The sequence below is a fragment of the Chiloscyllium punctatum genome, chromosome 16 (genome assembly GCF_047496795.1).
Source record: "Chiloscyllium punctatum isolate Juve2018m chromosome 16, sChiPun1.3, whole genome shotgun sequence".
Classification (NCBI taxonomy): domain Eukaryota; kingdom Metazoa; phylum Chordata; class Chondrichthyes; order Orectolobiformes; family Hemiscylliidae; genus Chiloscyllium; species Chiloscyllium punctatum.
The window spans coordinates 14,406,618-14,421,807 of record NC_092754.1 but is presented as its reverse complement, the minus strand read 5'-3'; the positions used below and the strand labels follow the sequence as shown (position 1 = coordinate 14,421,807).

General features: G+C 39.8%; 1 protein-coding gene across 4 annotated transcripts in view; it reads right to left on the bottom strand.

The window, feature by feature from the left end:
• Window positions 1–3,827: 3,827 nt before the first annotated feature.
• tp73 (tumor protein p73) overlaps window positions 3,828–15,190 on the bottom strand; it is a 238,693-nt gene continuing 227,330 nt past the window's right edge. For all 4 annotated transcript variants that reach the window (XM_072586274.1, XM_072586272.1, XM_072586273.1 and 1 more), the window contains 5 exons: window positions 13,408–13,532; window positions 12,379–12,524; window positions 10,016–10,172; window positions 9,165–9,258; window positions 3,828–7,773 (listed from right to left, as the gene is read on the bottom strand). In XM_072586274.1, coding sequence (XP_072442375.1) covers window positions 7,471–7,773; window positions 9,165–9,258; window positions 10,016–10,172; window positions 12,379–12,524; window positions 13,408–13,532 — 825 coding nt within the window. In that variant the 3' untranslated portion in view covers window positions 3,828–7,470. The remainder of the gene's footprint in view (window positions 7,774–9,164; window positions 9,259–10,015; window positions 10,173–12,378; window positions 12,525–13,407; window positions 13,533–15,190) is intronic.

The following is a 15,190-nucleotide window of genomic DNA, read 5'->3' as shown; positions in this document are numbered from 1 at the left end:
TGTGGCAGATGCTGTCTCATTACTTGTCTCAACAAAGCTTTAAAAGATCAGACTGAGCAAGTTGATGTCAGACATTTTTTAGTGCAGTAAACAGATCACTAAACATGTTCAAATAGAATCCCTACAGTGTGGAAGCAGGCCATTCAGCACATTGAGTTCACACTGACCCTCCAAAGATCATCCGACCCAAACACACACACCTTCTTTTCTCTTCCCCTCCCCCCCCCCCCCATCACATAATTCCTGTAACCCTGCATTTCTCTTAGCTAATCCACTTTGCCCGCACATCCCAGGATACTAGGGCAATTTAGCACGGCCAATCCACCTAATTTGCACATCTTTGGACTGTGGGAGGAACTCAAAGGAAACCCACGCAGACATGGGAAATGTGCAAACTCCACACAGACAGTCACCTGGATGCACGATGCTGTAAGAAATAACATCGGTGTAAACTTAACTGGACCCCATTAACCAGTAATCTTAAAATAGTGCACAGATTAATTTAAACCTCTCAGCAACAGTGATATGACTGTACAATGACAATATTGCACACCATTGAAAATCTCATTCCATGTCACGAGAGAGTACAAGCCCTTAATCAGAATGAGGAAAGGAGGGGCCTTAATTATCTCAATCTCTGATACGTAGCAACGTTAATAAACTTGCATTTGACCTCATTAAAAAAGTCATGGGTAATATTCCAGGCACATTACTTAGAAAGAGCTTCTGAGTGCTTATCCCATGTGTTTATTTTGAAAAAACACTCCCTGTTTTTGTCACCTGCTGCTTTTCCTCTGTAAATGCAATACTATTGATGTAGTTATAGGTATGGCAACTATCCAGAATTGTCTTGAGTATCCCAAAACATTGAGCACTTATTGATTATATATTTTGGAGATCTGGTGTGCGGAGGAATTTGAGAAGATTGTCATGTCTTAATCTCCATGAATATTTCACAAGAGTTGGCCACTCTTGTTTTGAACATGTATTAATGCTCTGTTGTCTGACTAATGTTCCTTATCTGCTACCTCCATTGCACAAACTTTATAGAAGCCCAGAATATTAAGCATATCCTGCACCAGTTGCTTCATTATAGTTTTAAGAAGCCATAAATAGACTCTACTCAGATGTGCAAACTGAACTGGACATTAAAATCTGACTGGCTATTTGCCAATTGAGCTGTACCAGCCAGGTTTTATGGAAGGGTAGAAATATCTTCAATGTGAAAGGTCAGGTGGTTTCAAAACAAAACATAACACAATTTTCCTTCAACTTGAGCAGTGAGGCATTGATCAGCTAATAAATGTTTTGAATTAATTTTGCACAGCAAAGATTGAAATGGAGCTAAGATGCTGTCCCTAGTCTCTGCTTGTTCTTTCTCCCTCCCTTTGTTTCAGGTGCTGAATTAGCCTGCCCAGTTCTGAAAATTGAGGGGGTTAGAAATAAACAGTATCTTAGTTAATTCCTGAAAAGAAAACTAGAAAAACTAGTCAATTTTCAACAGTCGTCTTCCTTTCAGTTGGTGAAAAACCCACTGTGTACTTCCAATACCTTTTAGTTTTCTTTCTGGAATCCACTGTTTTCTCTTTGTATCATCTTCTCTATGAAGACACTTCCAGGAACTCAGTACTTTTCACAACAGCACAAATACAAAACCACCTAGTTCTAGCTGTAATGTCTATACAACTCAATTCTGTACCTACCACAGGTGGTTAGAAGATTCTCTTATGAGATAATACAACAAAGGGGTAGAATTCCCTTGTCCTGCAAGGTGTGTACACTGCACAATACATCAGAAAATATATATACACACACAATTTAATAAAATGGAATTTGTTGCTTTGCTCAAGAGCCAGCACTCCAAAAAATTTCATTTTTAAAAAAAAATCTAGCATGCATATAAAAACCTGAAATGAATGGACCAGGCGCTGGAATGGAAGAGAAAGAAAGTCATGCATAAAATTATTCTGTCAAGCAACACGTTGAGTCTTAAATTGAAAGGAGCCTTCAATTCCCAAATACACCTCAATTGTATACCATTGTAAGTCACGGTATGCTCTTGCATATGTATAAAATTACAATTTCCAGCATCCCTCTGACTGCTATATGCCTTCTCCCCAAGCCTAAACAGAATGTAAATATGCAATTTATCCTTAGATAACGCAGTGGTTGCTGTCCTTCCGAAGCTCCCCCAATGTGATGCTTACAGATGTTCTAACCAAAGGAAATCTTGGATTTAATCAATCAAAGAATAGCTAGTTGCTCTGAAGAATCAGTGGGTATGGGTATTTGAGGTTTTATAGAAGCCCAGCAAGTCCACACAACCCTCCAAAGAGTAACCCACCCAGACCCATGCCATGACCCTATATTTACCCCTGACTAATGCACCTAACCTACACATCGCTGAACACTATGGGCAATTTAACATGGCCAATTCACCTAACCTGCATATCTTTGGATTGGGGAGGAAACCAGAGCACCTGGAGAAAACCCACGCAGACACTGGGAGAATGTGCAAACTCCACACAGTTGCCCAAGGCTGGAATGAAACCTGGGTATGTGGCGCTCTGAGGCAGCAGTGTGAACCACCGTGCCACCCCTCTGGATCACCGTCCATACCTCTGGACCAAAAGATTCAGATTCTAGTCCCAACTGCTCCAGAGTTGTGTAATTACATCGCTGATGTTGAGAAAAATAGGTTAAACGTTTTTTAAAAAAAAATCTTTACCTTCTCAGAACAATGAATGTTGGCTCTGAGCAAAGCCCATGTCCCATGAGTGAATATTTTTTAAAAAAAGGTGATACACGTTGGCAACATCAATTTTCTGAAGCAATTATCTTACCTAATGTTACTAGCACTTAAAGGATGAGAGCTCGCGTACAGTTTTCCAATGGTATTGTCATTTGGATATTCTCCTTGAACGCAAAATTGGTGTTAAGGTTCTCTGGATTAAACTGCAGGGATGGGTATGCCAATAACAAATTCTACTAAAACCAGAGTTTAAGGATCTTATAGAAGTTTATAAAATAATGAGGGGTAATGGTAGTTGTCTTTTCCCTTGGATGGGGGATTTTAAGACTTAAGGGGGCACATTTTTAAGTTGAGAGGAAAGGGATTTAAAAAAAGACATGACGGACAAATTTTGTTTAGACGAAGGGTGGTTTGTGTGGGGAATGACTTTCCTGAAATAGTGATGGACGGGGATACAATTACAACATGTAAAAGACATTTGGATAAATACATGAATAGGAAAAGTTTGGAGGGATATGGGTCAGAAGCAGGCAGATGGGACCAGTTTAGTTTGGGATTATATGCGCCATTGACGAGTTGGACTGACATTGCGTGACTATGACTCAGTGTCTACTTTGTTCAGAAAAAAAAACAAGGAACAAGTTGTGAAGCATGAGCTGTGAAAGCTGATTAAAACCAGATCAAAATGCGCAAGATTCTGGGTATAAATCAGAGTCCTCTTTAAAGGTTAATGCACATAAAAAAGGATTGTGCATCCTCTCAAACCTGTTGTTTTGCCATTCAATGAGATCAAGGTTGAATTATAGCCCAGCTTGTCCCCATAAACCCCGTTCACCATCCCCAATATCTTCTAATCTCAAAATTTAAATTAAGTTGTCTTCTGTCTTTTTTAATGAAACAAATAATGTCATCAAAGATAGATATGTTTTGTCACAGGGAAAGTGGAGGTGAGGAATCTCAGATCAGCTGTGATATACTGAATGGCCAAGTAGTTTTGAGCAGCCAAATGGCCACCTCCTATTTCTTATTATTTCCTACTCAAATTGGATGATGACATCACTGTTACTTCTCAAGATTGGACTAAAACTGTTGTTATTTATTCTGATTGTTAAATTTACTATCAATATAATGCCAAGCATGGAATAAGTAAGAATTGAGGATTACATTGTACTTCTTGTTTATGGTTCTTGAATATGTGAAGCTTCCAGTTGAATTAACAAATAATCTTATTCTTGGCACTCAGTTTGTTTAAATAGTAAGGATAATCCTACCTTCCCCCTGCTAAGCAACAACAATTGCTCAGATTTATACCAGCACGTAACAGGACATCACAAAGTACTTCACTAAACAAGAAGTGTTTTACAGAAGATTACAGAAGTAACTGAAGTGTTGTCAAATAGACTTGGAGGAAAGGGGCATTGGTTAAGGATGACATTTCAAAGTCCTGAGCTACAAATGATTAGAGGCAAAGAATGTGAAATAGTGCTTATGGGAATAAGAAACTGATCTCACCTCCTGAGGGTAACAGATCATAGATAATCAGGATTTAATACGAGAGGCTGCAGGTGATTACAATGTGCAATTTGATATAACATAGTTGGGCTCTCAAAGGAGACTTGGTAGAGCTAACCATAGAGGTAAAGGTAGGGATGAGAATTTCAACTACATAAGAGAATGATAAGGCAGGCAACGTTATGCAGAGGGCTATAGACAACTTGAATTATAGAATCCATATAGAGTGGGAGCAGATTATTTGGTCTATCTAGTCCACACAGACCTTTTGAAGAGCATCCCATCAGACCCATTCCTGTAACCTTGCATTTCCCATGGCTAATCCACCGAGGCTGGACATCCCAGAACAGTATGGGCAATTTAGCATGGCCAGTCCACCTAACCTGAATCTCTTTGGACTGTGGGAGGAAACCAGAGAAAACCTATGCAGACGCAGGGAGAATGTACTAACTCAACATAGACAGCCACCTGAGTGTGGAATTGAACCCAGATCCCTGGCACTGTAGGGCAATAGTACTAACCATTGAGCCACCGTGCCACCCCGAAGGATAGCCTTCATGTAGATTTTAAAGGTTAACTAAGGGTTCAACTGAACATAAATAGAGTTGAAATTCCTCTTGGACAAAAAAAGCAATAGCAAAATGGCAGCTTGTTTTACCCTCTGCAAATTTCCTGTTCCTTTGATGTTTTGCACTGGATTGGATCAAGAATTAACTTGGTGAGTTCTGAATAACCAATTGGTCCCGAACAGATTGCTTGATGATGTGGTACAGCTGTTATCCCATCAGTCTGGCTCATTTTAAGCTCATGCCAAAGAGTTTAGAAAAGAAGAAAAAAAATTGTTTTTGGGTCAGGTATAGATGCTTTTCAGGAACTGGAAGATCACCAATCCCTTCAGAGAATTGGATCATACTGAGATTAACAAAATCTTGAGTCAGCTACTGGAGAGCTAGCAAGAACCCTAAATTGCCTCTTTGCCATTCAGGCATTTAACAGACCAGCGACAGACCTTCAAAGAGTCAAGAAAAGTCTCACGTACCAAGAGCTCCTGACCAGCAATTCTTGTGAATGGTAAAGCCTATGCAGAGGTGATGATTGCTATCAGAACAACACACACACACACACGGCTTGATTTTGTGGACAGACCCAGGGGAAAGGCAGTGATGGCAGTAAGGGGGTTTTAGTAGGGTCAGCAGCAAGGGCATTAATATCTCCACCCAGTCTTCTGCTCCACTACCCTTCCCGCTGCTGGATTTCTCACTTGGTCACTGCATGTCTTTGAAGGGGAAACATCTCCCGCCAAACACATCCACCTGCTCGGCAAGAATTTGTGGACTGATGTCCTTAAATGGGTAAAAATAACCATGGAAGTTTTCATTTGACATGGGGTGGGAAGGCTTTCCATAGACTTCCAACCATGGACTTAATGCAGGTGCAGGCAGGAAGGGAGCGAGGTGCACACATGTCACTCTTTTAAATGCTCCCCATGACTAAACCCACCATGTGGGAAGGCACAAGAGTCCATTCAATGAGTGCTTATGTTGGCAAAAGGAAATAGAATAAATACTAAAGGGAAATATTAAACTCATTGGAACATGTTTAAAAGGTTTGTTTCCATTCCAGTTTTTAGTTCCATAACTGAAAAGTTATTCTATCTTTTTTAATGCTATGATTTGGAGGAGCCAGTGTTGGACTGGGATGTACAAAGTTAAAAATTACACAATACTAGGTTATAGTCCAACAGGTTTATTTGGAAGCACTAGCTTTCGGAGCGCCACTCCTTCTTCAGGTGGTTGTAGAGAACAAGGTCATGATCAGAATTTATAGTCAAATGAGTCCAGTGTCATGGATGTGTGATTAACCAATTTTAGATTAAATCTTTCATCTTTTAGAATGGGCTATGCTGGTTTCTGTTCTCAGTTTTTCTAACAATAGGTGTGAAGTCTATCTGTGCTGAGCTATTTTGAGAATGTAATTTAAAAGATGTTCTGGGATTTACATGTCAAAGAATAGAAACCAGCATATCCCATTCTAAACAATTTTAGATTAAATCTTTCATGTTTTAATGTATCACATCTCCATGAACACTGGACACCTTTGACTATAAATTCTGTGATCATGATCTTGTTCTCCACAACCACCTGATGAAGGAGCAGTGCTCCAAAAGCTACTGCTTCCAAATAAATCCACTGGACTATAACCTGCTATTGTGTGATTTTTCATTTTTAATGCTGTGCAGGCTGCAGTATGTAGCCAGCATGTTCTGTTTTATTTCATATTTCCAGTGTATATTTAACTCCCAGAGTTCTTAGAAGACTGCCCTCATCCAGTAAGCTATCAAACTCCCCCCTCCCTTCCTGGGACACACAAGTCACTTCACTTTAATTGTAAATCTAAAATGTTCACATTGCCCCACTCATTCCGCTTCAATCCTCTCTCCTAGCCATGCTCACCATCCCACAAGATGTCTGTTAGAGAGAGTGCACAAAGACCAGAACTAGATAAGGATGGGAGATCTGTAATAGAGCTGAAATGTTTTCTGACTGGAGTGATTGTAAAATTTAAGTACATATTTTGTTCACGTTACCAAACAATTTCTTTACCATCAAGGAAAAAAAATCTCAACTATGGAAGTTTACAATTTTATAAATAATGAGGAACAGCAAACCCACCCCCTCCTGCAGTGAACGGACAAACTTTGAATGTTTAGAAAGATAATTTGGGAGACCAGTAAAAAGTCAATGAATGTCAAATCCCAAGAGGTTGACAGAACATAAAGGAGGAGGTAGGAGGAATGTGGAATTTGCTGAGTTTAAATGGAACAAGAAGTTCCATAGACCCGTATTCATGGATTGATGGGATGTAGGGATTGTGGCACTTGTGTAAATCTGGAAGGAGGGAATCTGCCCTCCTGGTTGGAATTGATTGTATGAAGGTAAAGGACAAGGAAAGAAGAAAAAATGTAGCTGGAAGAAGAACCAATGATGAGGTGATCCAATGACCCATGTTTGATTATCGAAACCCTTTTGCTTTGCAAATAAAGTATTCAATGTGCATGGGTATGAACCCACCAGGGACAACGGTTTGTAGCACGACAGCATATATGGTATGTACACACTCTCAGCTTATTTTACAACAGTCAGTGCTTTTAGCAAGATGGAAAACTGCAGGGTTTCTGTTTTAATCAGCATTTCCCTTTTCTGTCTTTAATTTAGCTCACTCTCAGTAAACTCCTCTTTGATTGATTGTTTCCGAGTCTTGCAGTCTGGTACATCGAAACCAAAGTCTCCCCAGTCATCCCCCCGATTGGGAATGGTGATGGTGTGACGCACTCTGAAGTGGACAGCTTCCATCACCCGTTGGCGCTGCAGTTCCCCACTGATTGTGCCGGTGTTGTTGCTTGACCTGATCAGCTGCTGCGAGCTATAGTCGTGCCCCTGTTTGAACTCTTGAAGCCCTCTCCAAATCAGAAGGCGGTACTGTTCTGGAATCTTTAGTGCTCCCAGATCCTAATGAAGAAGAAAAGGGTAACTTTAAATGACTTAGTAACAGAATGCACCAGAGTATTTAAGTGAATTCTCGGAATATAATAATTGATAGCAATATGTTGTCTACTGTCCATCATCTTGCCCTGAGAAGGTTGTAACAAGCCTTTAAACATCTGAATGATCTAGCACATTGAAAAAAGTGACTCCTGCTGGAAAGTGCTTGTGATGGACACTGGATCAGGTTGTAATTCCCTTATGGTTGGATACCTCCCAGCATTCACTGTCTGAGATCACACAAGAAGAATGGCCACTTGAGCAACCTGTTAGAGGGTGAATTGCACCCAAAGACCTTAGAAGGAACATTGCTACAGATAAAATGGCTTCCCCAGAAGGGCTTCTTCCAGGCACTCACAGAGAAAACAGTGGTGGTGAAAGGAGTTTAGATAATAATTTAGTAATTTTCGTGGAACCACTTATCTTCTAAATTCCCATACGGCCACTCTGTCCCTGGACAATGTTATCAAAAAGAAGGGGAGAGGATGGGAGAAATTTTTTTTAAAAGTCCAAATCTATTAGGAGGAAAAGAAAGTGGAGCATTTGCAGATGAAGGACCGAAGGTTATTCTGGTCTCTCTTGAAATCACTGATAGTTTTGTTGGTGTACAACTGAACTGGTGTACAACTGATAGAGTACAACTGAACAATATAGATTGGAAAAGGCAAGCCATGGTTTATTAGCTGGTCTCTGCTAAGTAGCAATTCTGATGTTAACAATGAGCCTCTGTGCCTGAGGGCCAGGGAAAGGAATGAAACATCAGGTTGAATTCTGTTACTGTTTTCAACTTAGTGATCCCCTCTTAGACTTTGGGCATGTTATGTCAGGTAAGGATTGGATCGACAGAGACAGACGTAAAATATTATCATTATGGCACAGTACTTAGACTTATTCACTGGTCACAGAACTGTATCCAAGCAAAAGTAAACACCTTCATTGAAGGCGAAGGGGGCAAGTGAACTTTAAAAAAATTGTTTAATAGGATGAAGGAATGGGGACAACGTTACATCTAAGTAGTTTGAAAAAAGCATTGTTATAGCATATTGGGTGCATCAACACCTCGTGCTTCAATATGGCTTTGTCTACAGACTGCCTAACTAATGGGTTCCTTATACTATCTGGTTTGCAAGGAAGTTGCTCTAAGGAGACCCTAATGAAGGCTCTCCCCTCCCTCAAGGTGGGAATTCCCAATTTGCTATGTGCTTTCACCAAACTGGTATAGTCAAGATTGAGAACTCTTGAGACACAGGGAATTCTACCAAAGCATGAGCCACACTTTTGCATTATTTTTCAGGAAGGGGAAGAACCCAGCTGTCATTATTTCTGTTCATAACCACCTAAGTAATTGTAAACAGTACCTCCAAGGAAAGGTTCTGCAAGTGGTACATTGTCTGCAGCCCTTGTGAGGTGAAATATTCCAGACAGTTAGGACAGCCCAGACCTGTTAAAAAACTATGAAAGAAAATTCAATAAATACATAGAATGAGGCTGACTACAAAACAGTACAGGTTTACTGAGCTTGAATGGGCTGACCAGAAAATATTACAGGTTTATTAACCAGAAAATGTTATAGATTTTATTGAGCTGAATGCTAATATGGGCACCTTGGATAGCAGCATCTACCCAATCACTATTTGAAGTTATTATTCTCACCAACCTAACCTTTTCTCTTCTGAAGGATGTGACTTGGACATTTCCTAAGCTGCCTGTCATCTTCTGATGCCTCTCTCTTCAAAAATGATTTTTATTCACTTTTGAATCTAAACAGTGAATGTTGGCAGGTTTGATTTTGAGAAGAGTTTCCAAGACTGATCCTGTCCTCAAGCACCATCTGCAGTGCTCGTTTTCCAGCAGGGGCTGCTGAATTGTGAGGAGGGAAAGCCCGAGTAATTTCTATCTTTTCTGATCAAGGGGACATATGACATCACTACAACTACTCTGGCAGGTATCAGCTAAAAGCAGAGATCGAAGATTGTACCATGAAGCCCTGCTGGCTCAACTGCTTATAGGTTCACCATGATGCATTACTGGGAAAGGTAAATCTGTTTTGCTAATCCAAGAATTGAATATCAAGTTACAGTTACATCATTACACGAGCCTACGTGACTTCAAGTTACATAAAGTTAATTAATTGTTATCTTTGTAGGAAAGAAATATCCACAGCTGATCATCTGCAAAAGGTCTATCCGGTGTAAAACTGATGGCTTACCTGACTAAAGCTGGGTCTGCGGTGTAGGGTGGGGGAGGAGTGCAGTGTGAAGTTGGCCCTATGCCTGCCGATTGTGAGGAATTTCCTCCATTCACATTGCCATTAGTTGGTATATGATGATGGTGATGATGATGGTGACTGTTCATTAGAGTTTGGCCTACAAAGCAGAAAACAATTTTAAAAATTTGAAGGCAATATCCCTCTGTTTCAATGCTGATTTCTTCTAATCTCTGGACTTTTTATTGGTGGTTGATGAAATGTTTGCCACCTTTGCTTCAGTTTGTTAGCACAAAAGATACTTTGTTGGGATGTAGAAAACATTATTCATAATTTACAAAAGTGCCCAAATATAGAGTCATCGAGATGTAGCGCAGAAACAGACACTGATCCAACTCATTCATGCCAACCAGATAAGTTAATCTAGTTCTATTTGCTAGCATTTAGCTCATATCCCTCTAAACCTTTCCTATTCAGGTGCCTTTTAGATGAAATTGGACTAGCCTCTAACCCTCTGCATGGAAAAAGTTGCCTCTTACGTCCCTTTTAAAGCTTTCTCCTCCCACTTTAAAGCTACACCTTCTAGTTTTGGATTCCCCTACCCTGGGGAAAAGATCTTGGCTATTCACCCTATGCATGCTCCTCATGATTTTATAAACCTCTATAAGATCACCCAATAGCCTCTGACAATCCACGGAAAATAGCTCCAGCCTATTCAGCCTCTCCTATAGCTCAAACTTTCCAATTCTGGTAACATCCTTGTAAATCTTTTTTGAACCCTTTCAAGTTTCACAACATCTTTCCTACAGCAGGGAGACCAGAATTGAACTTGAAATACATTTGAATATACAGAATATACTTGAAAGGGAAGAAACTGGTATTCACATCGAGGTTTTCTGAGCATGGACCTGCTGTTTCCTGAATGTTCTCTCCCTGAATGCTTCTTTACATTCGGAACACTTAATTGGGGAATCACTTATACAACTATATAAATGCAAAATACAGTGGATGCTGGAAATCTGGTGAATGGTCATCTTGACATGAAACTGTTTCTCTCTACAGATGTTGTTTGACCTGCTCAGCTTTTTCAGTATGTTTGTTTAAAGTTGAGAAATCACTTCTCCTGTGTATGAGAGATTCCATTGTACGCTGAATGGATCCTTAGAAAAAACTCCAAAGATAATGGTGAGGAGAAGGGAAGAGAAACCATTATTGCAGATGGTTCTGATTACATTGTCAAAAGTGAAGGGATCCCACTGCGCTTGACAGCAGAACAAATGTGTCAAAGGAGAATGAAGTGGCTGATCCTGTCAAAGCATGTAGAAATTTTGAGGAAGATAAAGATATATAAGCTATTATGGTCACAGAGGATGGCTTTGGTGATTTTGATTAGCACCATGAAAGGAATGGAATCCTGACTGGAGAAATTCAAACACAGAATTGTGAAAAAATGATGACAAACTTAGGTGATAAAATATTGTGGGACTGGAGAGGAAAGGATGGTTGTAGATGGCATGATAATTTGCAGGGTCAAGTAAGAGTATTTTGATGAGAAGGTTGATGATGCTGTTATGAAAGGGCAGAGTTGTAGCAACAGAGGAGATAAAACTGTTTGCAAATATGGATAGCGAGGAACAGGAATGACGCTGGTTAGTTGAGTATTGGTCTCATGGAGAAAGTAAACTGGGGGGTCATAAGGGAAGATAGGACTGAAGAAAGATTAGGGGAAAAGGGAGTGAGGAGCATGCCAGGCTGTTTAGATTGGTGGGCAAGATGAAGATAGTAATGCAGCTAAATCTTAGTGATCAAGAAATCCAAAAGCTCATAGTTTTGATTTTGATTTGGAGAGTTGAAGTAGGGCAAAAAATTGAAGGAAAGAGAGAGCAGAGCTAGAAATTCTGGGATATCATTCCTCTCCAGGATGACTCTGAACTTGTGGGCAATATTGGCATAGGAAGATGAGACCCAATAATATGTGTTGAATGAGACAAATTTGGCGATGAATAGCTAAACCAATTAACACTAGAGTCATTCTTCTTCTCTTGAATCTGAGGGAGTGAAAATGGGGACTATACCAAAGGGAATGACTGACAATGGATCAATTTAAAATGTTTACAAGGGACAAAATCATTAAAAGTGGATGTGTCTCAATAAAATTAATAAAATCTGACCACACATGGATAAAACAGAGAATACAGTAGCTGGGGCTGATGTTAAGATTTTGAATTGAAACAGGTTGTTGGGTAGCATAATGGAAAGGAGAAATATCACATTCCCATGTAATGCTGATTCTTGAGGTCAATAAATGTGCACATCCTCAAAGGCACCAAAGTCCTTATGTATACACAGTGCCTGTGTTGAATTACCCATATGTCCAAGGTTGGCTGAGGTACTTGGGCTGTGCTGGGAAGGCTGTCCCACCAGTTGGTTGACAGAAGGCAGTTTGTTCATCATATTGGGTACCTTGCTTGTGGGTGGTATCACTGTGCCATAAGAAGATGAAGCCTGCTGTCTGCTCAAAACAAAATAAAAAAATGATTTGCAAGTTTATTCCACATGTTACAAAGAATTAGGAACTTTCCTTCACTTGTTATGCTCGCGAAAGCTACATGAAAGAAATGGGTAAGAAACTGAGCCAAATGGAATTCAAAGTTCGCAGGTTCAGTCTTTCGGTTGAGACCAGCTAGTTTATTCTCAGCGTCTATAACTAGAGAGAGAGATAAACCCACGAATGCTGCCAATCCTGAAGGCTAACCATGATGCCTACTAGGAAACAAATATATGCAAATGTCAGACAAGAACAAGATCAGACTTTATTGCAACACCCTCCCCAGCTAAATAGCTTGCTGACACTCAGTTGACGAATGGACACCCAGGCAAGGAACTGCAAGTTTGTGAATAGTTGTAGAATCATAACTCAGTAAGACCCAATGCTGTCTAAAAGGAATAAAGACCAGCTGCTACACTGTATTGCCCTGCAATTGGCTAGATGTGCAGAATGCAAACATATCTTTATCTCACGTTTGACTACATTTGTGGTTCAGTTTGGGTTTGGCTATTATGTAATTACTGATAGAAATGTGGGGAGTGAGCTTCTGAGTAATTCTGGGTAAAAACAATGACTGCAGATGCTACTGAGTTTTTCACAATCCAGTGTTTTTTTGGTTTTGGCCAAGGACAAAGCTTATGAGCAGTCTTGCTTCACAGCAGGAATGGGTTCTGTCATCTGAATATCAAAGTTGGGGAGGAATCTGTCTCTTGCTGATGGCCATTGTTCAATGAAAGAGATGATGAGAGAGTATTTTAGACTAAAAAATGAAGGGACTGGAATGGTTGCAGGAATTTTGAGAAGTACCTAAGTAATAATAAGTAAAAGGAATGATATAGGAACTAACTGGCGTTGAAGCAGTTGCTGTTGCTGCTGCCGGTATGAGTCGATAAGCTGCTGAGGCACCAATTCCATCAGCTCCAGGCTCTCCTTGATCTTCATGAGGACTTCAAAATTCTCTCTTCCTCGTACCTGTGGGCAATATTGAGACTATCAGACTAATTTCTAATACTCATAATTGTTACCTAATTTTTTAGAAAAGGTATTTTTCCCCTTCTTTCTCCTCTGATTTTCTAATTTTTGATCTTGCCCAAGCATTGTTCAGGAAGCATAGACAGATCAAATCAGATCTCACTGAATAACTGGAAACCACTGAATTAAAAAATAGTAAGAACCCTGGGTGAATTATCCTCTCAATGGCCCAGGGAAACTGTAGCACTCCAACTAGTGCTAAAGTTGAGGTCAACAAACTAAGTACAGATTTCAGGTACAGAAACTTGGACATTTTTGGTTTATTTTTGCCAAGGCAGCTAAGTGAACCAGTTGGCGTAACTCATCTCATTGAAGAGAAGCTGCAAGAGGATTGCTGGTTTTTGGAACCCATCACACTTTGATCCATTTTTAATACAGTTTAAAAACTAAATGAAAACTGAATTTCTGTCAAGGTCCAAAGTTGCAGGATATGAATTTTTGCTATCAGGTACCAAGAACAGAAACCTAGCAAACAGTCACACTGGGACATACAGTATTCCCAAGGCAGTGGGTATGTGATTTGCTCTAAGTGCTTTTCCATGACTACATTACATCTCTGATTCCGATTAACAGCTGTGGGTTCATTGCACAAATAATTTTTATACTGCTGTAGTAATTGTCAGTTAACCTATCTCAATCAGTGAAGTCTTCAGGATAGTATGTGTAGAAAATAGAAATACCAAATTGATATCACGGGGCTGCTTTTTTGAGGCTGAGGGTGTAGCGGAGCACAAGTAAGTGTGAAGCAAAAACAAAATTGCTCAAGAAACTCAGCAGGTCTGGCAGCATCTGTGGGGAAAAATCAGAACAAGGAAGTTTATTCTGCAACAAAATGCAAATTACGAATAACCTGAAAACTTTTGATGTTGACACAGGACACTCTAAATTGAAACCTGTACCTTTGCTCAACATTTGGTCCCAATTGTGATTCAGTGGGTGGTATTGCCTCTGACTCAGATGGTTGTGAATTGAAGTCTCATGCCAGGAACTTGTGTATAAAGTCTAAGCTAGCACTCCCAATGTAGTAAAACAGAGTGTTGCACTATACTATTGAAGGTGTCGATGTTCAGGTGGGTTGTAAAATTGATGTCCAGTCTACTTAGATGAATGTAAAAGATCGCAAAGCACAATCGAAGAATAGGGGAGCAATGGCAACCTGTCTCATATTTATCCCTTAACTAAAAAGACTTACTAACTATTATCTCATCACTGGGTGTGGGATCTTACTGTGTGCAAAACAGTTGCAGATTTTCCTGTATCATAACCATCATGACGTTTCAAAAGTACATCACTGACTGTAATGTGCTTTTGAAGGTCCTCGTGGTATAAAAGGCATTCTATAATTACAAGTCTTTTTATTATCATCTTTCACTTTGGTTAATATAACCATTGTTTAAAAATACCGTTTTTTCAAAATTTTGGGGAGTGGGTTGCAGAAAGTGAACTGTTCCACTGTCCAATGGTGATACTGCTTATCTTGTAAAGAGGTGCCTTCTCTCCACCAATGTTCAACTTATGATTTATTTATCTAGACCAGTTCTCTCAACTGTACTTTAAGGATCTATCTCTTTGAATACCATTTAGTAATGTGATTCCTC